The sequence below is a fragment of the Erythrolamprus reginae genome, chromosome 1, assembly GCF_031021105.1.
Source record: "Erythrolamprus reginae isolate rEryReg1 chromosome 1, rEryReg1.hap1, whole genome shotgun sequence".
Classification (NCBI taxonomy): domain Eukaryota; kingdom Metazoa; phylum Chordata; class Lepidosauria; order Squamata; family Dipsadidae; genus Erythrolamprus; species Erythrolamprus reginae.
In genome coordinates, this window is record NC_091950.1 from 327393045 (window position 1) to 327417086 (window position 24042).

Below are 24042 nucleotides of genomic sequence, written 5' to 3' on the forward strand. Positions count from 1 at the left end.
TATCATGATGGATGAGATACATTTTTCTCCCTTATTCATTAGTTTGACAGATGGTGACATTACAAATCAGTTCCTTTTACCTTGTACGTAAAACAGCTTGCTCTTTTAGCTATTTTTCTTGGCTTAAATTTAACAATATTTCAAATGTCAGTAGTGATGTTTTGCAAGGATTAGAGTCATTTACCAGTTAAGATTACATTAAAGTTGGTGCTTGGGGGAGAGTTTTCTCCTCCTTGCTAAATTAGCACCATTTAAAGATATGTATTACAAATGCTTATTTAAATACCCAAAATATTTTAATTTTAAGAATAAAATGTAATTATTTAAAATTCCAGAGGTAGTCTAGACCAGTGTTTCCCAACCGGTGTGCCGCGGCACACTGGTGTGCCGCGAGACATGGTCAGGTGTGCCGCGAAGAAATAAGCTCAGCTTCTGGTCTCGCAACTTTTTACGAAGAGAAAAAAGTTATGAGACCGGAAGCTGAGCTTGCTTCTTTGCGCCTTCCAAGTTTTCCAGCAGCTGCGGCGCCCCGCCCGTCTGGAGCTTCCCTGTCAGCAGGTGAGCTTTGGGGCTTGGTGGGAGGGCAGCGGCAGCGGGAGAGCGGCGCGCAGCGGGAGGGTGATGGCGGCGGCAGCGGGCAGGAGCCATGCCGTGGGGCGGTGGCAGGGTGGTCCCTCTCTCTCTCCCCCTCTCTTGCTTTCTCTTTCTCTCCCCCCTCTCTCCCTCTCTCTTTCTCCCAGTAGCCGTGGGGCGACGTCAGGGTGATCAGCTGTGAGGCAGAGCTCCGGAACAGAGGAACAGAGGCACCGACAGCGGCGGCTGGAAATGCTGGAATTGCGTGGCTGGCACTTGCCTGCTGGCTGGACCAGGACGGAGGCTCAAGCCCCACGTCCATGCCCAGCGCAACGCCAGAAATGTACGGCGTCTAGCCACCGCGGTCTGTGCCTCCGTTCTGGACTCCACCTCACAGCTGATCACCCTGCCGTCCCCCACGGCTACTGGGAGAAAGAGAGAGGGAGAGAGGGGGGAGAGAAAGAGAAATCAAGAGAGGGAGAGAGAGGAAGAGAGAGGAAGAGAGGGGGGAGAAAGAGAGAGAAAGAGATAGCGAGAGAGGTAGAGAGAGGAAGAGAGAGGAAGAGAGGGGAGGATAGAAAGAGAGAGAAAGAGATAGCAAGAGAGGGAGAGAGAGAAGGAGAGAGGGAGAGAGGGGGGAGAGAAAGAGATAGCAAGAGAGGGAGAGAGGGGGGTAGAGAGAAAGAGATAGCAAGAGAGGGAGAGAGAGAAGAGAGAGGGAGAGGGGGTAGAGAAAGAGAGAAAGCAAAAGAGAGAGAGAGAAAGAGAGATAGCAAGAGAGAGGGGGGAGAGAAAGAGAGAAAGCAAAAGAGAGAGAGAAAGAGAGAGAGAAAGAGAGAGGGGGAAGAGAGAAAGAGAGAAAGACAGCAAGAGAGAGAAAGCAAGAGAGAGAGAGAAAGAGGGGGGAAGGAGGGTGAGGGAAAGACAGAGAGAGGGAAGGAGGGAGAGAGAAGGAGGGCAAAAAAGAGAGGAAGGAAGGGAGAAACAAAGAGAGATGGAGAGAGAGGGGAAAGAAAGAGAAGGGAAGGGAGATAGAGAGAGAAAGAGGGAGAGAGAAAAATAGAGCGAAAGGGAGGAAGAGAGATATTTTTTGTCCAAACTTTTTTTTACACCCCCCCCCCCCTGCTCAATGTTCCCCAGGATTTTGTAAATGTGAATAATGTGCCGCGGCTCAAAAAAGGTTGGGAAACATTGGTCTAGACCAGTGTTTCCCAACCTTTTTTGAGCCGCGGCACATTATTCACATTTACAAAATCCTGGGGAACATTGGGTGGGTGGGCTAAAAAAAATTTGGACAAAACCCCCCCTCTCTTCCTCCCTTTCGCAATATTTCTCTCTCTCTCCCTCCCTCTTTCTTTCCCTCTCTCTCCCTCCCTCTCTTCCTTCCTTTCTTTTTTGCTCTTTCTTTCTCCCTCCTTCCCTCCCTCTATGTCTTTCCCTCTCCTTCCTTCCCCCCCTCTTTCTTTCTTTCTTTCTTTCTCTATCTCTCTTTCATTCTTCCCCTCTCTCTCTTTCTCTGTCTCTCTTGCTATCTCTTTTATTCTCTCTTGCTTTTTCTTTCACACACTTTCTCTTTCTCTCTCCCTTGCTCTCTCTCTCTCTTGCTTTCTCTCTCTCTCTCTCTCTTGCTTTCTCTTTCTCTTTCTCTTGCTTTCTTTCTCTCTTTCTTTCTCTCTCTTTCTCTCTTGCTTTCTCTCTTTCCTCCTTTCTCTCTCTCTCTTTCTCTCGTACACCATGCCGGCAAAAGAGAGAGAAAGAGAGAGAGCGGAGAGAGAGTTGAGGGCGGCTTGGCGGTCCACTGCCCCCTGGACCAGCGACCCTGCATGGCCCCAGTGCGGACGCCGCCATCGCCTTCGCCTCCACCCCTGTCCGGCTCTGCAGCTAAGAGGCAGCAGCCACATTCACCCCGTCGTCCTCCCAGGTGTCCACGGTGCTCAGCGCCCGGCCACGCGCCGCCTCCCGGTAGCGCGCCCGACGTCTACCTGCAGGAACGGTTGGTGGGGCGCCACGAATGGCGTCCCTTGAAGGCTGCCATGGCACCGTTGTTGTCGTCACGGCGCAAAGCCACGCAGTCCCAGATCGCTCGCTTCTCCAGCCAGCAAGCCAGCTGCCTGGGAAACGACACGCTTTTTAAATGCGCGCTTTTCAAATGCGGCGCTTTCCTGGGCAGCCGGTTTTGCTGGCCAGAGAAGGGAGCAATTCGGGACTGCGTGGCTTTGTGCCACCTCAAAAGTTTCTGCGGGGGGGGGGTCCTAATGGCTGTGCGGGCGCACGCCCACGCATCTTAGAGGCAACAGTGGCCAGTGCCCTCCCACCGGGCCGAAAAGCTCACTTGCTGTCACCGCCAGGGAACCTCCAGCCAGGCCAGGCTCGCGGCACACCTGACCATGTCCCACGGCACACTAGTGTGCTGCGGCGCACTGTTTGAAAAACACTGGTCTGGACAAACTAACAATGTTTTCTCTCTGTCAGTCAAAAGATAAGTAATTTTAAAAATTTGTTGCAATATTTCCTTCAGCTAAATACCGTAGTTCTTATTCCTTCTGTTTGTTTGTTTTTTAAATGGGTGTTACATGAATAATTCAGTGTTTCTCTCTTTTTAAAATAGAAATTCTGCTTTTGGATAATTTCATTGGATTGTTGGATAAAGTGTACATTTATTAATTTGAGATTATTATTTTACTGAAAGATGCCATAATGCCATTTATATTACTAAATGTAAAGATGTTGTCTGTATCCCATTTGGATTGCATTTTAACCTTGTTTAAAATTCTGCAGCTACTCAGTATGATGTACTAAATATTTATAGCTTTATAGCGTGAGAGCCTTTTGTCTCTCAGAAATTAACATTTTGTTTTAACTTAAATATATGGACTATGTAGGCAAACATGGCTTTTCTTGTCCCATAGCCACAAGAAGTGTAGCAGGAAAAGTATACCATTCCATTTGTGTATGAGTTTTTATATTACTGCTACTAAGCCAATGACACAAGCTCTTTTAGTTTCAGTTAGCTGCAGTACAATAGGATCAGCTGTATTTTAGAAATGCATATTTATTAGCCCTTTTGCCGTTATCTTGTGTTGGCTGTTAATTTAGAAACTACTGTATGAGATTTAGACTGAAATGACATTATTATTTGTTGTTATGAGTTGGGTTGATTTAATTTCTAACTCTTGTGTGCATGTTTTTGTCATGTGCACCCCCACAAATACGCACAAATATCACATCACAGAAGTCCTAAAGATTTTTCCAAGAAGTTTTAATTATGTCAGGGACAGCAATCGCTATCATATCCGATGTTTTCAATTCTTTAGAACAAAAGATTGAGCTAGTAGATGTTCAAAGATTCTGCTTCTTTCAAAGCACCTAAGATTTTTCTGTGCTACCTATTCCAATTCAGAGAGCAAAGTATGTCTCATATTTTAAGCTTTTTCATACTGAATGAAACACTCTTCTGCATAACCCAGTGTTATGTGTGCTGCCTGCAACTGCACATGAGTAGGTTTTATGCCAAGGCTTTTTGACATGAAATCATTTTAATGAGGAAACAGGTTTCATAATTTGAAATTTGGTTTTCATTTTGGTGACTTTCTGACAAGCAAAGTCAATAAAGAAACCAGATTCACTTCAAAAAAAATAAAGTTACTAAATTAATAACAGCAGTGATTCACTTAACAACTGTGGTAAGAAAAGTCATAAAATGAATAACTGTCTTGCTTAACATCAGAAATTTTGGCCTAATTGTGGTTATAAGTCAAGGACTACTTGCATTCTTAACTTCGAAGGGTCATTGAAGTTCATCTGATCCAACACCAATCCATCTGGAGCAGAGATCTTCAAACTTGTAGACTTCAATTGAAGATCTGTTATCTTGCACACTTTAGGATATACAGTATAGATTTAAGTAGAAATAGTCCTTGATTTAGGACTGTAAGCAAGCCCACAATTATGTTCATGTCATAATGCTTGGTACATGTTATGGTGTGATCATGGTAGATTTTAAGATCCTTTATACATTGCTTGCTAAATGAATTCAGTGGTTATTAAACAAATAATCATTAAGCAAATCCATTGTTTGCTATGTGGCAGGTTTTGGGTTTTTTTTGCCAGAAATGAAATAAATGCTGATTTGGGGAAAAAACTTTTTTAATCATGGTTATGTGACTGTGGGACGCCACATATAGTTGTAAATGCAGGCTGATTGCCAAAGTGCCCAAAATGTAAGAGAGGGTACCTGGCCAGAACTTTGAAACTTCACTACTTCTTCTTTCACCTTCATTATCTTTCCCTGAGTACTTTGTCTTAAATCTTCCCACATTAGACAGACTTATAACATACTCCCCTATCTTTTACAGACTATCCAATTTTTCCCCCCATAGTCATTATTTTATAATTTTTTTATAAATAAAAAAAATACACAGCATATCTGTGCTGTGTGCTGTTTGGCAAATTGCTGGGAGGCAGAGGCCTTTTTTCCTTGTTTTTCTCTCCCAAAACTAAGGTGCGTCTTATACTCTGGTGCATCTTATACTCTGAAAAATACACTACATAGTAGGAGGGTTTCCTAGAGGAGCATTGATATACAAGGGAATTGCAGTTCTCTGATGCTGGAGACTGGAGTTATTCAAAATTTGTAATGTTTTCATGTACCCTACGTAAAAACTGTTCCTTGAAAACTGTTCTTCTATAGAGACCCCAGACCCCACCCCAAAGTTTTTCACAATATTTTTTTCAATTGTAGAAATCATGTATTTTTCTTTGTAGAAATATACTTTAAACATTCTTAAGTTTGTAGAGAAGATGTTGCTCTTCATATTAGGTGTCTGCTGCCTTCCCCAATGAGACAAGAACCCTGCCTTGCATGTATATAGAAATTAGTGGCCTGTTAATGGTTTGCTCCCCAATTACTATGGCATTTGGTGTCCACAGAATTGGTGAAAGAAAGATCAATTGAGGAAATGTCCCTCATACCGTAGGGTTTCAATGCAAACACTGATCCTTTTATATTCAGATAGTTGCAAGCAAATTGATAAGGGATAACGCTTCATTTACAATACATATTTGACAGTTTGCTAGAGATGCATGTAGTATTTAGTGACACGTATGCACAATTCTTTATGCTATTGCATGATTCATTTTTTAATAGATGCAAATGTATATACAGTAATACCTCGTCTTACAAACCTAATTGGTTCCAGGGGGAAACAGCCGGGGGTGCTTCCCAGCGTCCTCCTGAACCCGAACACCAAACCCGAACTTCCGGGTTCGGCGTTCGGGAGGCTGCCGAGAAGCCCCCCGGCTGTTTTAAAAGGTGACAGCCGGGCGGCGGGGCTTCCCAGTGGCCTCCCGAACGCCGAACCCGGAAGTTCGGCAAAAGTTCGGGTTTGGGAGACCGCTGGGAAGCCCCGCCTGGCTGTCACCTTTTAAAACAGCCGGGGGACTTCCCAGCGTCCTCCTGAACCCGAACTTTTGCCGAACTTCCGGGTTCAGCGTTCGGGAGGCCGCTGGGAAGCCCCGCCGCCCGGCTGTCACCATTTAAAACAGCCGGGGGGCTTCTTGGCGGCCTCCCGAACGCCGAACCCGGAAGTTCGGGTTTGGCGTTCGGGTTCAGGAGGACGCTGGGAAGCCCCCCGACTGTTTTAAAAAGCGACAGCCGGGAGGCGGGGCTTCTCGGCGGGGGCGGGTTCGTAAGAAGAAAAAAGTTCGTAAGAAGAGACTAAAATTTTCTGAACCCCTAGTTCGTATCTCGGGTTGTTCGTAAGACGAGGGGTTCGTATCATGAGGTACCACTGTATATCAACTTGTGATGTAATTCTGGCAATTCTACCAGTTTGTACACCTTTGTTTTGTCCTGGTAACTCAGTGGTTCTTAACCTGGGGGCTCGGGACTCGGGGCTCGGGACCCCTTTGGGGGTCGAATGACCATTCACCTAAGACTCTGGGAAAATACAAATTTCACATGATGTTAGGAACTAAACCTTCTATTCTGGCGCCTTGGAACATATTTTTTACAATCCGACCATTATCAGGTGTTTACAGTGGGAGTGTCCCTCTGATCTTCCTGTCAATCATCTTAAAGCTCTGTTGGGAGAATTGGCGCTAGACTTATGGTTGGGGGTCACCACAATATGAGGAACTGTATTAAGGGGTCGCAGCATTAGAAAGGTTGAGAATCTCTGTGTTAACTGATCATAGATCATTTTAAAAAAAAAATTCAATTCAATTTACAAGATTTTCCAACCAAAGACATACAAATGGTAGTAACTGGGGAAATAACACTGCTTAGGGGAGCTGCTATATATCTCTCTGGAGTGGCAAATGTGCAGAAAGAGAATGACTCTTAGATGAAAGCATTTAAATTGGGGTGGGGCAGGGTGGGGATTGTACACCTATAATTCCTAATTTATTTAATTCCTTACATAGGCAAGAGGGCAGATTTGAAGATGCTACTTGCAAGATATCTGAATCTGATACTGAAGACTTATCAGATGAAGCAAATACTGAAACCTTCTATGGAACCTCCCCTCCTAGCACAGCACGGCAGATGAAACGCCTGTCAACAAAGCATCTGAAAAGTAGCAACGTTGGGAAACTTACCAACCGTTCTGCTTTGAAAGGTACGCAATAATTTTTCAGGATTGCAAAAAGTAAAGCAGACAGCAGTGAGCAACTTGCTTGAAGTCTACTGTCGTTTTCCCAGTATGTTTATATCAGACAGACAAGACGGGAGCTTTCGTCCAATGCAGTGAAAATTGAGAAACGAAGTGTTTCTGTGGCTAGAGGGGAAGCACACATGATAGGGTCTCTTCCTTTCTGCTGAATGGGCAGAAATCGCCCATTCCCCATTTCATTGGATGAACAATGAATAGCCAAGCTCACATCCACGGAGCCTACTGTCCTGACACTCCTGATACAGAATGGCTAAGCATTCTGTGGGAAGATCAAAGGGCCTCAGATTTCTGTCTCATCACCTGCTCTTTTGCAATACAACTAGCACAGAAGAGCAGCAGGATTAAGGGGGTTAATTCATTGCAAAGTATATTAAAAGCCATTAGAAATGGGAATAAAATAACATTGTAGGTAGTCAACTTGTCCCAATGTTGTGTAATTGTGTATTTGCCTTGGTTTTATCTATTCTGACAGGCAGTAATTGTCCAAAATTGTCTGCTACAGAGAAAGGACATTTTTACCACTCTGAATTATTTAACTGTCTTATCTTTTTTAAGCAAGCAGATGCTCTATAGTTCTGCATGGGCTTATGGAAGCAAGATAGTACAGAGGGAAGTCATGTACAGTGATACCTCATCTTACAAACACCTCATCATACAAACTTTTCGAGATACAAACCCAGGGTTTAAGGGTTTTTTTGCCTCTTCTTACAAACTATTTTCACCTTACAAACCCACCGCCGCCACTGGGATGCCCCGCCTCCAGACTCCCATTGCCAGCGAAGCCCCCGTTTTTGCGCTGCTGGGATTCCATTGAGGCTCCCCTCCATGGGAAACTCCACCTCCGGACTTCCGTTGCCAGCGAAGCGCTTGTTTTTGCGATGCTGAGATTCCCCTCCTGGGATTCCCCTGCAGCATCACAAAAACACAGAAGTCCGGAGGTGGGGTTTCCTATGGAGGGGAACCTCAGGGGAATCCCAGCAGTGCAAAAATGGGCGCTTCGGCTGGCAAAAGGGGTGAATTTTGGGCTTGCACGCATTAATCGCTTTTCCATTGATTCCTATGGGAAACATTGTTTCGTCTTACAAACTTTTCACCTTAAGAACCTCGTCCCAGAACCAATTAAGTTTGTAAGACAAGGTATCACTGTATCTTGAATGCATGTACATTATTTTGACAAATGTACATGATTATTTAAAATAATCTACTGACTTTATTTTGCAAAACGTCGTTTTCACTTTAACTACCGTGAAAGTAAGCCCACTCCCGAAAATATTGAAATGCATGTGCAACTGGTCTCTGCCAATTCCCCTGGTTAGGGTTAGGGAGGTAAAGCTGGAAACCAGTAAGATGGCCAGAGGAGCCCTGTCTTGCTCCATGTCCCCCAAAATACTAAGACCTCCCCAAAAATAAGGCCAAAGCATTTATTTTGTGGTTTAGAAAAATATAAGACAGCCTTATTTTCACAAACACAGGGTAAATAACAGTATGGTAATAGTCTTTTATTGAAAGCTAGTTTGGTAAAGTAGTTAAGGCACTGAAGTAGAACCCAAGATACTGACTGGATAATCTTAGGGGATCATACCTCTTTTAGCCCTAGAAACAGGCAAGGGCAAGCTACTATTGAAATATAATAAACCTGCAGGGACGCATCTAGGAATCAGCCATGACTTGAAGGCGCTAAAAAAATAATAGAAGTTTTATTATGTCAGTCTGTATTTACTACATTAGTACTGGCAATATGCTTTGCAAAATATGAGTATTGTCAAAAAGTAGAAATATTCTTCAATCTATGCAAACTGTGTAGCATCCTGGTTAGCAGAATTTCAGGTTTAATAGAATTATAAATTTATTAAATCTCTTTTTCTACTGCTCTTTTATTGTAGATGAGATTTATAAAAGGTAGAACTATAAAAAAATTCTGCATTTTATCATCGTTAAAAATATCTCTTAAAGTAGGTCAGTGTTATATCGGTATTATCCCAAGAGCATGGCTACCTGCCAAGATAGGAAAAGTAAACTAACTTTGGCCACCTAAGTATTCACAACACTTAGCACCTTAGTTGTTATGTAGAAGGATAAGATAGTAATAAAAAGTATTTTGTGGATTCAGATATATTTATATGGATGTACAAGGCACATTATTTGTGTGTAATTTACCCAATTGCTGAAAATTCAAGATGTAGGGCAGTGATGGTGAAACTTTTTCTTCTTGTGTGCCAAAAATGAAAGTGTGTGCCACACTGTGCATGCATGTACCCCCGCATATGTGGCCTTCTTGTTGGGCTGTTTTTTACCCTCAGGCTTCCCTGAAGGCTCTGGAGTGCGAAAAACAGCCCAATGGGCAAACCAGAAGTTCGGAAAAACTGACTTCCGGTTTGGCTGTTGGGCCATTTTTCACCCTCCTGAAGCCTGGCAAGGATGAAAATGGCATATGCACTGGAGCTGACATAGGGCAACGCCTTGCGTGAGCTCAATATTTCTCCACATGCACCTGTGGCACGCCTACCATAGGTTTGCCCTCATGGATATAGAGAAAAATGAGTGTAGGAATTAGTTTATGCTTTTTGCATTCAGATTTGGAATAAATTAGTAGTAAAATTTCCATCATCCCTGCATCTCAATAATAATAATAATAATAATAATAATAATAATAATAATAATAAGTAATTATGTATGGTATGCTTGTGTGTATGTTTGTTTAATAATGGGTTTTTTTTTAATATTGTATATTGTAAATTATTAGATTTGTTATAAACTGTTTTTATTGTGTTGTGAGCTGCCCCAAGTCTACGGAAAGGGGCGGCATACAAATCTAATAAATGAAATGAAAATGAAATGAATAATCATAATAATAATAATAATAATAATAATGAAAAGACAAACATGTATAGTTTTGTCCCCTACTCAGAATTATATTAATAGTTTCTTTAAATACTCTATTGATAGAACCACTAAATTTACAATAAGAGTAATTTAAAAAATGCGTTTATTAAATTTAGGTTGTCACTTAAAACCCAATTTTTCAAGGACAGCATACCATACATTAAAATCATAGTTTAAAATGTTTGGAAGTTAAAATATACTTTTAAGATAAAAGATAACCAAGAAAAGCCATATTGAAGTCATTAGAAGTTCCTAAGCAACATATATTTTAAATGTAATATATAGTCATATAATAAAGTAATGTTTCTCTGGTGATGAATGGACAGTAATGTTGGTTCCAGGCTTTCTTACTTACTAGGGAGGACATGCCAGAATCTAGGGGCTATTACTAAAAAGTCCAACTGCACTAACAACCTCTTATAAACAATTTCATATAAGGAACACAAGGAAAATAGAGAATTTTTCCAGATTCATAAGGTCCATAGTTGATATACATTACAAATCTATGTTGGTAAAATACACTTTGTACCACAGAGAACACTTTGGATCATTAGTGACCAAAAGAATACTCCAACTGAGAAACTGATCTACAACTTTTAAGAGTTGTAGATCACTTTCCAAAATAAATTGACCTTTGTTCACACGGATAAATTAATCTGCTCTCAGCATTTCTATTTTGCCCAGAAATATTGGATAGACAGACAAGACAGACAGCCTTTATCCAGCCCAGGGGTTGGCAAAGTTGGCTCTTCTGTGATATGTGGACTTCAACTCCCAGAATTCCTGAGCCAATCATACTAGCTCAGGAATTCTGGGGGTTGATGTCCACATGTCACAGAAGAGCCAACTTTGCCTACTCCTGATCCAGCCCATTACTGTGGCCAGCAGTGAATTAATATTTCTGCTTCTCCTGGAGCTAATGAAAACAGACGGCTGTGTGTCATCAGCAAAGTGGTGACACTTTATTCTTAATCTCCAAATGATCTCATTCAGCAGCTTCATGTAGATTTTAAACAGCATGAGAGATAAAATGCAACCTTGCAGAATCCTGCAGCACCATTTTCAGGAGATGGCTATGCTGTGCAAGCAGGGCTATGCATAGAGTTCCCGTTCATCTAACTTGGACAACTTCTCCAGAAAGACATCATGATAAATATTTCAAAAACCCATTCAGAGGTTCATCAGAATCACCCTCCATGTTTTTTCTTTCAGCTAAGAGAGAGGGTTATTATGCTAGCCTTAATGGAAAGGCCAGCCTTAAACTAACCAAAATGGATCCACAAAATCGATCAGTTGCTCAAGTATCCTTCTCAAGACGGGGACATTCCTCACATTAATTGGAATGAAATTATGCATCAATAAAATTAGTTTTGCAACCTCATTGTTTTGCTTTTTAGTTCTTATGCAATAGTATATACATTTTAGAAAGATTTAATCTGGAGTTTTAAGAAACAAATATGATTTTTTTTATCATTCCATCAAGGTTTATGCTCTGAAGACTTCTGTTTAGTCACTGGTTCCAGCTGCTATGTGTAGTAAAAGAGATAATTGTAATGAGAAGTCACTTCTTAGGATTACAATTAGTACAACTGAATGTTTCCATTAGCCCTGTTATTTTAAAAACTCCACAATATAATTATGATGTCTTTGGGTACAAAATGACTCAGAGAGCCTTGAATTTTGAGTGAAGTATGTTTCAAAGGCCTCTTTGGTGTGGTTATCAATTATTGCTACTTACACATTCATGGACATTTCCAAAAGATGGTTTTTTGCATTCTTATGTTGGATTTTGGTTTGAAGTTGAATGACTAGGAAGGCATAATGAAGAGGTACAGAAATTAAGATAACTAAATCAGATAATTGAGGTTTATCTCTGTTTAAAAATAGCAGTAACACAAAAAACCTGAAGTTTTAAGTAAAAACTTAATTTGGCATGTGGTTTTGTAATGACAGGAACCTAATAATTCAGAGTTTCAAACCTGGCCACAGATAACTTTAGATGTAATTACTGAAGCATCAGTGTGTTATGGTTGAATGAGTGGGATATGACTATTCCGTTGCCATTCTCATAACTACTAAGACATTTTATCGTCTTAATTTGTGGGCACAGCTAAGTACCAGGTAACAATCTGTGTTATATAGATATCATAAGAAGGCAGATGGAGAATGATGTCGTATGTCTTATGATGTCATCACATAAATAGTGCACATTCTGTACTGTACACCATCTGCATCATGATTTAACTGAGCCAAATTACATAATTTGCATAATTCACATGATCTTGCCAAGTTTGACATCAATGTGGTTTCTATTGTATGCTTGTGTTTCATAAATTTATGACACTTGACGTAAAAACATGGGCAGAGTATTTGAGTGGCATTTGAATTATGTGTGATATCTATTAGGTTTTGAACCTTTTACATAATTTTAAGGGTCTGTCATGAACGTGTCATGCATATTTAGCATACAGCAAAACCGAACACTTATGGAATGGAAGAAATAAATAAAATTAGTATAAAGTAGGATTATTTTTTTTAAAAAAAAAAAAACATGCTTGGCTGCATAGCTAGAGGTATAACAAGCAGGAAGAGGGAGATTGTGATCCCCTTATATAGAGCGCTGGTGAGACCACATTTGGAGTACTGTGTCCAGTTCTGGAGACCTCACCTACAAAAAGATATTGACAAAATTGAACGGGTCCAAAGACGGGCTACAAGAATGGTGGAAGGTCTTAAGCATAAAACGTATCAGGAAAGACTTAATGAACTCAATCTGTATAGTCTGGAGGACAGAAGGAAATGGGGGGACATGATCGAAACATTTAAATATGTTAAAGGGTTAAATAAGGTTCAGGAGGGAAGTGTTTTTAATAGGAAAGTGAACACAAGAACAAGGGGACACAATCTGAAGTTAGTTGGGGGAAAGATCAAAGGCAACATGAGAAAATATTATTTTACTGAAAGAGTAGTAGATCCTTGGAACAAACTTCCAGCAGACGTGGTTGGTAAATCCACAGTAACTGAATTTAAACATGCCTGGGATAAACATATATCCATTGTAAGATAAATTACAGGAAATAGTATAAGGGCAGACTAGATGGACCATGAGGTCTTTTTCTGCCGTCAGTCTTCTATGTTTCTATGGTTTTTTTTCTTTTGATGTGAAACAAATGTATTTTGTGTTATGATTTCAGAGAAAATGAGTTCACCCAACCAGCTGCCTAACAAAGATAATAGTAAAATCTCTGAGAACTCAGAAGAGCACAGCTATAAGCAGGGGAAAAAGTTCCGAGCCACCCTAAGGACAACTGAGAGGGATCACAAGAAAAACGTACAGTGTTCGTTCATGTTGGACTCGGTTAGTGGATCCTTACCAAAAAAGTCGATTCCGGATGTTGATTTCAATAAGCCTTACCTCAGCCTTGGCTGCAGCAACGCTAAGCCTCCAGTATCTGTACCTGTGCCTATAGCCAAAACTACACGCCAGACGTCTCGTACTGATTACCCAGCAGACCGCTTAAAGTTTTTTGAGACCCTGCGGCTATTGCTAAAGCTTACCTCAGTTTCCAAGAAAAAGGACAAGGAGCAGAAAGGCCAGGAAAGCACTTCCTCTGTTGAATTAAACCGATCCAATGAATTAATCTGGCTTGAACTGCAGGCGTGGCACGCCGGGCGGACTATTAAGGACCAAGACTTCTTTTTGTACACAGCTCGCCAAGCCATCCCTGATATTATCAATGAAATTTTTACTTTCAAGGTAAACTATCGGAACCTCTCCTGTGTGGGGAACGGAGCTAGTCTTAATGGTACGTCGGCAAGGCAGTATAAAGCAGCCCATGGAGCTAATGTAATGGGCTACTCAAGCTATCACGAGCACCTCCATCGCCAGCGGATCTCTTTTGAGCAGGTAAAGCGGATAATGGAGCTGCTAGAATACGTAGAAGCACTTTATCCATCTCTGAAGGCCCTTCAAAGTGACTATGAAAAATATGCTGCAAAGGATTTTCAGGACAGGGTGCAGGCACTTTGTCTTTGGTTGAACATTACAAAAGATTTGAACCAGAAACTAAGGATTATGGGGACTCTTTTGGGCATCAAGGATCTTTCTGACATTGGCTGGCCAGTGTTTGAAATCCCTTCTCCTCGTTCATTCAGGGACGATGATCCAGAGGATGAAATTTACGATGAAGAAGAAGACGATGATAGGGTGACCTCAGGTGCGTGCACAGAGGGAAGTGAAGATGAAGAACAAATCTCTGAGGAGAATGTGGAGGAACTCAGACAAGCCATCCGGAAAAACCTTGCCAATAATACAAATTTTGACTTTGAGGCACAGGAACATTTGTCAAGAAACCTGGATAGGCTTGAATCTGAAGACGACTCAACCTGCTGGGCAGTTACAGAGTGCAGCAGAAAGACGGGCTGTAGCAGATATTGCTTGACCTCTATTTATAGGCCGTTTGTAGATAAAGCACTGAAACAGATGGGGTTGAGGAAACTCATTTTAAGACTGCACAAGTTAATGCATGGCTCCTTGCAGAGGGCCCGAGTGGCATTGATAAAGAGCGATCAGCAGCTGGAGGTAGGTTTGGTGAGGCCGGTGGAATAGATGATGCTCAAGCAATAGTCATTTTAAGCAATGTTTTTCTTCAAAAAAAATTATATGTAAAAATGCTTGTATAGTTTGAAACAATCTAAACCATGTTGACTTGCTTTAATGATGGTGACATTACCAGGTGAAACATATGTAATGTATATGTGGTATTCCCTTGTCAATTCCGTGTCTGGCACTACAGAAAGGCCACAACACAGCCTATACAGGTAGTCCTTGACTTATAGCCATTCATTTAGTGACTGTTCAAAATTACACTTTAATTGGCACGTTAAAAAGTGATAACCATTTTTCACACTTAACCATTGCAGCAGTTTTTTTGGTCACATAATTGTAATTTGGGTGCTTTGCAACAGGTGTGTATTTATGACAGTAGTTGCACTATTGCAGGATTATAATCACTATTTGTAACTTTCCTAACCAGGTTCTGACAATATCAATGGAGGAACCCAGATTCTATTCTATTTCTATTCAATCTATTTATTTTAATTTTATATTATTTTATTTTATTTTTTGATTGATTGATTGATTGATTGATTGATTGATTGGATTTGTATGCCGCCCCCTCTCCGTGGACTGCATACTGACTGCATGGTTCACTTAACAACCACAATTGTGGCAGAAAAGGTTGTGAAATGGGGCTTAACTCACTTAACAACTGCCTTGCTTAGCAACATAACTTTTGACCCCCAGTTGTCATAAGTCGAGGACTACCTGTATCAATTTCCTGACAGTTAAAGTTTAGAGGGAATACACTACATCATAAGTTCCAAACCTCTGATCCATGGAACAGCATAGCATGCCAGAAAGAGGTCTGTGCAAACAAGCGAAGCCCCATCCCCGGGATACCGGCAGCACATGAAACCACGCCTCCTCTGGTCCATGGAAAAACCACTCCACGGAATCGGTCCCTGGGTGCCCCAAAGGTTGTGGACCGCTACACTAGATATTCAGTTTCTTCCATTTCCCCACTCCTTTCTTACTGATGATACTAATGGCCCTATATCATAGGACAGGACTTAGAGTAATAATGGCCAAGTGCTAGAAATGAAACTTCCTTCACAGAATATTATCTGGGCTACTTTATTGATTTCTGATGTGATTTTGATTGTGGAAGGAAGGATATTCTTTAGACTGAAATGTAATTTTATACAAAATAAAAAAGAGAATAAATGTTCCAATCTTTCTGGAAATTAGGGAATAAAAATTGCCAGGAAGTCCTGTGAGAGGTATGATGCAGTAAACTGAATATTTTAAATATAATCAATACAAAAGCATTATATCTGCTCTTCCTCCAAGTCCCTCTAGAACCCTGCCTGCTTTTTTTCTCTCCTGTTTATTCTCACAAGAATCTTGTGAAGAAGATTATGCTGAATGAGAGTAGCTAACCAAAACCATCCAGGATTTACGGGACATTTCAATTTCTGATATCCCAGTCTTGTCTTGCACACTTAACAACACCCCACCCCACCCATAAAACTCTGTACCATCCTCATTCATTAAATTTCTTTTGGGTTTGCATGTTTCAGAAGTACTCCAACATATAGCCTACATGTCGGATGAGTAGATGGTGCATTCAAATGTTATATCCATGTTAGATTCCTGGAAATTATTTTGATACGGAAGAAGTCTGACAGGTTTTTTTATATTATGATAAAAACACAAATATTAATTTATTTTGTGTAATTTACATGGTTATCATATGTTATCATTTATCATATCATATGATAAATGATTTACCTTGTCTCTCAATTTTGTTTCGTTTTTTTAACTTTAATCACTGTTAAATTTTGAACCAACATAAAGTAGAATTATGCTACTGAAATTATCATGAAGCAAATAGTGACTTGAAGCAGGTTTTATAACCTCTGAATGTTATAGGTGGAGAAAAATGCTGCTACCTTTCTATCTAAATTCCTCCATAGACATAGCAATTTGATTGTTTTTCCTGATATTTGATATGTTTCAGCAAAGGTTTTGATAATGTGGATAAGGATGATGATTGTTTTAATTTGTAAATTGTTTTTAACAATTTTACAGAGTGTTAAATTATTGTCTTGTTTTTATAAAGAATTGTAAATATTTAGGAAAATATTCTATGGGAGCTGTGGAGGACCATTGAAAAAGCAAATACTGTTTTTTTCTTAAAGAAACAATTTTAACTAGGTCCATACTGCAGAATAATTTATTCTTAGTTACTGGGACTGGGGTAAAACCTACTTTTATTTAAATTTTTAGACATCATAGTTGAAGAAGATTCTAAGCCCGGTAAGTCTGCTTCTCTTTTTTATAGCATTCTCTCTATATATTTTCATTCCCTCAGCAAATGGTAGTACTGGCCAGTGAAAACTAGATTTGGGAGCTAAACAAAGTTGGGCATGGTTTGGATGAGAGCCCCCACTTTCCCCTCAGGTTGCAGGCTCAACAGGGCAGGAAGAAAACATCCCAGACAGTGGTGAGAATCAAATTTTTCTACTACTGGTTCTGTGGGCATGGCTTGGTGGGGTGGTAGCTTGTTGTGAGTGACATTGAGTTGGCCATGCCCACTCAGTCACATGACCCCCAGCAAGCCACACCCACAGAACCGGCAGAAAAGGCAGCTCCTGCAGCCAGTACCTTTATGGTCCCGCCTTAAGTACCTTAAAGCAGTGTTTCCCAACCTTGGCAACTTGAAGATATTTGGACTTCAACTCCCAGAATTCCTCAGCCAGCATTTGCTGGCTGGGGAATTCTGGGAGTTGAAGTCCAAATATCTTCAAGTTGTCAAGGTTGGGAAACACTGCCTTAAAGGGACACTGCAGCCCAGCTGCCTTCTGAACAGCTCCACTGTGACGCCATACTTCTGGCGCAGCAGGTCCTTCTCCTGGCCAGGTTTGGAAATGGGGTGTACCCATGCACCTGCAGGCAATGGGGTGCGCGGTGGGGGAGAGGAACAGGGCAGTGACGGGGCTTCATGCTTCTTTTTTAACTGGTAGTTTTCGGCGCAAGAAGCCTGCAGCCACCGCCTCTTTTTTGGCGCGAGAAACCTCTTTACCAGCCTGTATGTCATTGGCATTTTAGTTTTACATGGATTTTTGTTGAAAACAATTTTCCTTGTGTAAAGCTGCCAGATGTGTACGGTATGAAAAAATGTGTTTCTTGTAAATCTATCAAACATATGATGGTTATGTTTTATTGTTACAAGCCTGATTATTTCTATATTGCTACTTTTCTGGAGCAACCAGTTGTTTAGTCCCAATCTAACTCCCATGCTTGCACCAAAAGGAATTATTTTTATTCAGAGAGGAGCGGTAGCATACTTTGAATATCAGCATCTATGCTATATAATTAATATAGCAGATCTTTCTTGAAAATGTTTATCTGCAAGGATAGGATGCAGTTAAAACAGAAGGTGGTTTTGCTTCATGTATTTTCAGTGATTTTAAAAAATAATATCTGGTTTATAAAAATGTAATGCTCTGAAGAAGATATGAAATTAATTACCAACTTCTTTCTTTCTCTCTTTTATTGCTGTTAGTTTCCTGAATACCCAGATCCCATTTTATGTTCAGATTACGTGCAGTTGTCAAATTCTCCGGCTTCTTCAGATCAAAAATGCAGTACGGTATCTTGGGAAGAGTTGAAATCTATGGATTTGCCATCTTTTGAACCTGCCTTTCTTGTTCTTTGCCGAGTTCTTCTCAATGTGATCCATGAATGTCTCAAATTGAGATTGGAACAGCGGCCTGCTGGGGAGCCATCCCTCCTGAGTATTAAGCAGGTTTGCCTGTCATATTTTATTTTATTTTCTTCTGTGGCAGGTTAAAAATGTATCTTCTTCTCAGTATTGACAATTCTCTCCTGTAGCCCAGATACTGCTCACGAGATAATGAACAAGAATATTGCTTGCAACAAATACTCTTTGCTTATAAATAATTATGTCATCAACAGTGGAAAAAATGATGCTTTGTGCAAGTTCAAAATTATTATTATTTATTTTATTTTATTAAATTTGTATGCCGCTTACTCCCTGAGTACACAGGGCAGCTTACAGCATAAAGTAATAAAATAATATAAATAATCAATTAAAGCATTTCACAATAATAAAAATCCTTAAATCTAATCACTACATTCATACCATCAAGCATCCCAATCAGTTTGTGTCCAGGCTGGAATTGAAAGATGCCAATTCTCACAGCCACCAGACCTGCTGGCAAAGCCAGGTTTTCAAGGCCTTTTGGAAACCCAGTAAGGTGGGGGCTATACAGACCTCGGGAAATAGCTGGTTCCAAAGAGCCGGGGCTGCCGCAGAGAAGGCCCTCCCCCACAGGCCTGCCAACCGACACTGCTTAGACGATGGGATCCGAAGAAGGCCAACCCTGTGGGCTCTAATCGGTCTCAGGGAGGTGTGTGGCAGGAGACAGTCTTGTAAATAGTCTGGTCCTAAGCCATGTAGGGCTTTATAGGTGATAACCAACACCTTGAATTATGATGGAGACCCAATTGGAAGGCTGTGCAGCGCATGGGGTGTTGGACTGATTATCTACAAATGATAAGCACCAGGGGAATAACTGTGAGATGTTGATTTTTACATTTTGAAAAGAGGGAGGACAGAGGATTCTGCAGAGGACATAAAAGCAATCTTTATTCTCTTCCCGCCCCCCAATTAAATAAAATGGCTTCTTACTAAAACCATTCATATATTTTCTAACTTTGGACAATTTATTTATTTATTTATCTATTTATTTATTTATTTATTTATTTATTAGATTTGTATGCCGCCCCTCTCCGGAGACTCGGGGCGGCTAACAGCAACAATAAAACAGTGTACAATAGTAATTCAATACTAAAAATGATTAAAAACCCATTAATATAAAAACCAAACATACATACATACATACCATGCATAGAATTGTAAAGGTCTAGGGGGAAAGAGTATCTCAATTCCCCCATGCCTGACGGCAGAGGTGGGTTTTAAGTAACTTACGAAAGGCAAGGAGGCAATTTATGCTGTAAAGCTAAATGAAGATGTACATACTACATAATGTTTGCAAATGTTGTGTATATATAAATATATATTTTAAAATGATTGACTAATTTATATATTTATAAGTGGTTGACTAATTAAGGGCCAATCCCACCTCCCCTCCTTCCTCCATCTTGAGGAAATGATGTTATTTTGTCTGCATTGTCATTATATATTTGATAATGTTAGTATTATTATTCTCTAAGCCACCCAGAGTTGTTTTGAAATGAGATGAGAAGCAAATAAATTTAACAGTAATAAAAATTAAAAATAAATATCTATTGTTTCTATATGATTCAGTAATCAAAAATATTTAGGCTGATAACAAAAATGGCCTTTTGATATCGATGGTACCAATAATCCTAACTCAATAACTACCTCTACATGTTTTAAAGAACCATGTATAATTAGCTGGTTATTGAACAGTTATAAATGCTTTGGTCTTAAATGGTCCTTGGAGAAGGGCGGCATACAAGTCTTAATAATAATAATAATAATAATAATAATAATAATAATAATAATAATAATATAGTTTTATGAAAAATGCAGGCGGTAGAGGGATAATTCAAGTTCTGTACATACAAATGTACATATAAATAAACAAATAAATAAATAAATAAATAAATAAATAAATTTTGCAAAATTCCATGAGAGAAAGCATTACAGCAAGAGGCCTTGTGAAGATGAAAAATGGATGACAGGGTGGGGGGGCTTAGATTCATATTCTGCAGACATCAGCTGTTCTACCAATTGGGGTTTTTAGTTTGCATCACCCTTTTTGTGGGTGTTTGTCTCATGTACCAGCAGATCTTAAGAGGACAGATATTTATAGAATTTGCTCTGTAAAAACATCTTTGCATTTTGCAGCATGAAAACACCAGATTGATCAATGTACTATTTATGGGCTGTTCTCTTGCAGCTAGTGCGCGAGTGTAAAGAGGTTCTAAAAGGTGGCCTCTTGATGAAGCAATATTATCAGTTTATGTTACGTGAAGTTGTGGCTGACCTTCAGAACCACTGCAACATCGACTCTTTTGAAGAAGACTTGCGTAAGATGTTAATGGTAACTAACAATTCAATGTAACATGAATTCATGGTTCAAGTTTTGTTTGGTTATTTTTAGATTACTTCAATTAACAAAGAACTTTCCTAGCCTGCAAAACCCTGCAACCATTTCTTATATGGTTGAAAGATATATATATTTCCAAACTTGTAAAGAACTGATAAAGAAATAAAGGGAGACTGGTATAGATCTATTTTGTGCTATTTAGCTCTCATCAGCTAGCCATACCCTTCTAGGATTTGAATCTGGGCTCCTTGCCTTGCTAGGCAGTGCTTTTACCCACTAAGCCACAGGTTCTCCTTTCTCATCAGCTGAACCAGGGAGAGATTACATGTTTTTCTGTTGAATCGCCTGGTATACTCAAATATGGTATATTTGGGTATTCCAGGTGACTTGACAGAATGAATGAATGAATGAGTGTGTGTGTGTGTGTTTTCAATGATCTGACTATTATATACTGTATTACCTACCTGAGCCTATCAATGAGCCAGTGAAGGAGGACTATCAGAAAATAAAATACTGCTCAAAAAAAGTAAAGGGAACACTCAACACCAACACATCCTAGATCTGAATGAATGGAATGTTCTCATTGAATATTTCATTTGCACAACTATTCCATTTGCACAACAGCATGTGAAATTGATTGTCATTCAGTGTTGCTTCCTAAGTGGACAGTCTGATTTCACAGAAGTTTGATTTATTTGGAGTTACATTCTGTTGTTTAAGTGTTCCCTTTATTTTTTTGAGCAGTGTATTTGAAGCATATCCTTCATATATTGTTTTGTACATTGCTGCTACTCTGAGACGGCAGATCTGAAAAGAGAGATATTCTGGCTTCTTTCCTTTGTCTGTGAGCTTTTAAGGGTTTTGCTTGTTTATATTTAGTAAATATATTTATAGCCATCCTGTTAAAAATAGTCAAAGAATATTAACATTAGGGGGCAATAAAATGCAATAAATGATGACAGATTACAGATTATATATAACCATTTTAAATACTTTTTCAAAGGGAAGGCACAGTGACAGAAAGCATGGTTATAATATCTATGGAGATTCTCAATCATCCAGGTCATGGGTGTCCCAAAGGTGCCTTTTCAAGAGGCAACTGGACTTTCTGGGGGGGCGGGGTTTGAAGACATTTCGTTTTTCAAGAAACCTGAAAAGGCTTGGATGCGAAGTGAAACATCTTCAAAGAAAACCCAGAAAATCCAGTTACCTCTTGAAAAAGCACCTTTAGGACATGGGTAGAAGAACTATGTCATGATGAGAAGTTAACATGACCCCATCCAAAAAGAAAACTGCAGGGAGTTTAGTCTTTGTTGATGTTGCCATAGTTGTTATGCAAATCATAACAGTTGATATGTACTAAAAGGTTGTAAAAGTTGATCACATGAACTTGGGACACAGCAACAGTCATAAATATGAACTAGTTGCCATGCATCTAAATGTTGATTATATGATCTTGGGGCTGCTATAAAGGTTATAAGCATGAAAAACGATCATGTCACTTTTTCAGTAAATATGAATGGTCACTAAATTAACTGTTGTAAGTCAAGGACTACCTTAAATGAAAATACAGTGGTATCTCTACTTAAGAACTTAATTCGTTCCCTGACCAGGTTCTTAAGTAGAAAAGTTCTTAAGCAGAAGCAATTTTTCCCATAGGAATCAATGTAAAAGCAAATAATCTTAGGAAAGAAATAAAAGCTCGGAATTTGGGTGGGAGGAGGAGGATAGTCGCTGCCAAAGGAAGAAAGTGAGGTGAAGGGAATCAAAAAAATCCAAAACTTTAAGGCTTTAAAAAAAAAAAAGAGGGACTCGGGCGGTGAGGAGCACGCGCCTCCCATACACCCGGCGCGAGGCTGCCTCCCCTGCACTGCGCCAGAGAGAGAAACCCCGGGGGAATGGTAGGAAACTGGCCATGCCTTTGCGCCGCTCTCAAATTTGCTGGGAAATTTTTCCGGGCTCGGGTTCTTAAATAGAAAATGGTTCTTAAGAAGAGGCAAAAAAACCTTGAACACCCAGATCTTACCTAGAAAAGTTCTTAAGTACTTAGGTAGAGGCGTTCTTAGGTAGAGGTACCACTGTATGCCTTTTCCAAGCCAATGAAGGCTTCCCCAAGGTTTCCAGTAGTTTTTCAGGAATTCTGTCTTTTGATTGGCACAATTGGGGACTATAATTCTGCACTGGGAACATGAGAATTGATAAAAGGGATACATATATATATATACAGTATATCAATTATATATAAATTATTATAATCAATTATTTTATCAACTCTCATGAAATATATATATTTCAATGTTCCATTCTAATGGAACAGTGATCTTCTTGAACATACATCGTAATGCCATCTTTCAACCCCTCATCTTTCCATCTAATTATTACTTATTTTCAATTTATATAGAAATTATAACTACTAATCCCCTTATTCTTATTCTTACTCTTATTTTTATTTCTACCTCTATTCTGACTTCTAATCCTAATGATTGGAGAGAGGAGAATTGTAAGCAATGTTCAGTTTTGGAAAACTAACATATTACGGATGAGGATTTGTCTTTGCTGTGAAACAATTCTTTAAATGTCTTTCTCTACTCTTTCTTTCCTCTGGGTTTCAAGGTTTATTTTGATTACATGGGAAGCTGGATCAAAATGCTACTGCAATTACCTCAGGCATCTCATAGTTTAAAGAACCTTTTGGAAGAAGAATGGAATTTCACCAAAGAAATAACGCCTTATATACGAGGAGGTGAAGCTCAAGCTGGAAAACTATTCTGGTAGAATTTCATTATTATTATGAATCTCTTGTTTGTTTTTATTGAGTTACTTTCTTTCAATAACTGAAAATTCATACCTTAGTTCCTGTTTAAAAAATTTGGGTTTTATTTTAAAGTCCAAACTATGACTTTTTAATACTACTTTTCCATTAACAATTGTAATATTTTTTAATAAGTAGCTCATATGTCTCCCAATTTTTATATTCTGCCAAGTTGAATGTTGATTTTTTTAATGATAACTAACACTTTTAGTTTGATATTAATTTTACTTGAATGATTTTAATGGAAGCCAATTATTTATTCAAAATATGTCTACTTAATAGACTGCGCAAAAAAATTAAGGGAACACTTAAACAACACAATAGAACTCCAAGTAAATCAAAGTTCTGTGAAATCAAACTGTCCACTTAGGAAGCAATACTGATTGACAATCAATTTCACATGCTGTTGTGCACATT

The 24042-nt window shown here is 39.6% G+C and overlaps 1 protein-coding gene across 3 annotated transcripts in view; it reads left to right on the plus strand.

Annotated features, from left to right (window-relative positions):
- MAP3K4 (mitogen-activated protein kinase kinase kinase 4) overlaps positions 1–24042 on the plus strand; it is an 84163-nt gene that overhangs the window by 18357 nt on the left and 41764 nt on the right. For all 3 annotated transcript variants that reach the window (XM_070733807.1, XM_070733809.1, XM_070733808.1), the window contains exons 2-6: positions 6997–7190; positions 13322–14709; positions 18257–18499; positions 20664–20807; positions 23427–23584. In XM_070733807.1, coding sequence (XP_070589908.1) covers positions 6997–7190; positions 13322–14709; positions 18257–18499; positions 20664–20807; positions 23427–23584 — 2127 coding nt within the window. The remainder of the gene's footprint in view (positions 1–6996; positions 7191–13321; positions 14710–18256; positions 18500–20663; positions 20808–23426; positions 23585–24042) is intronic.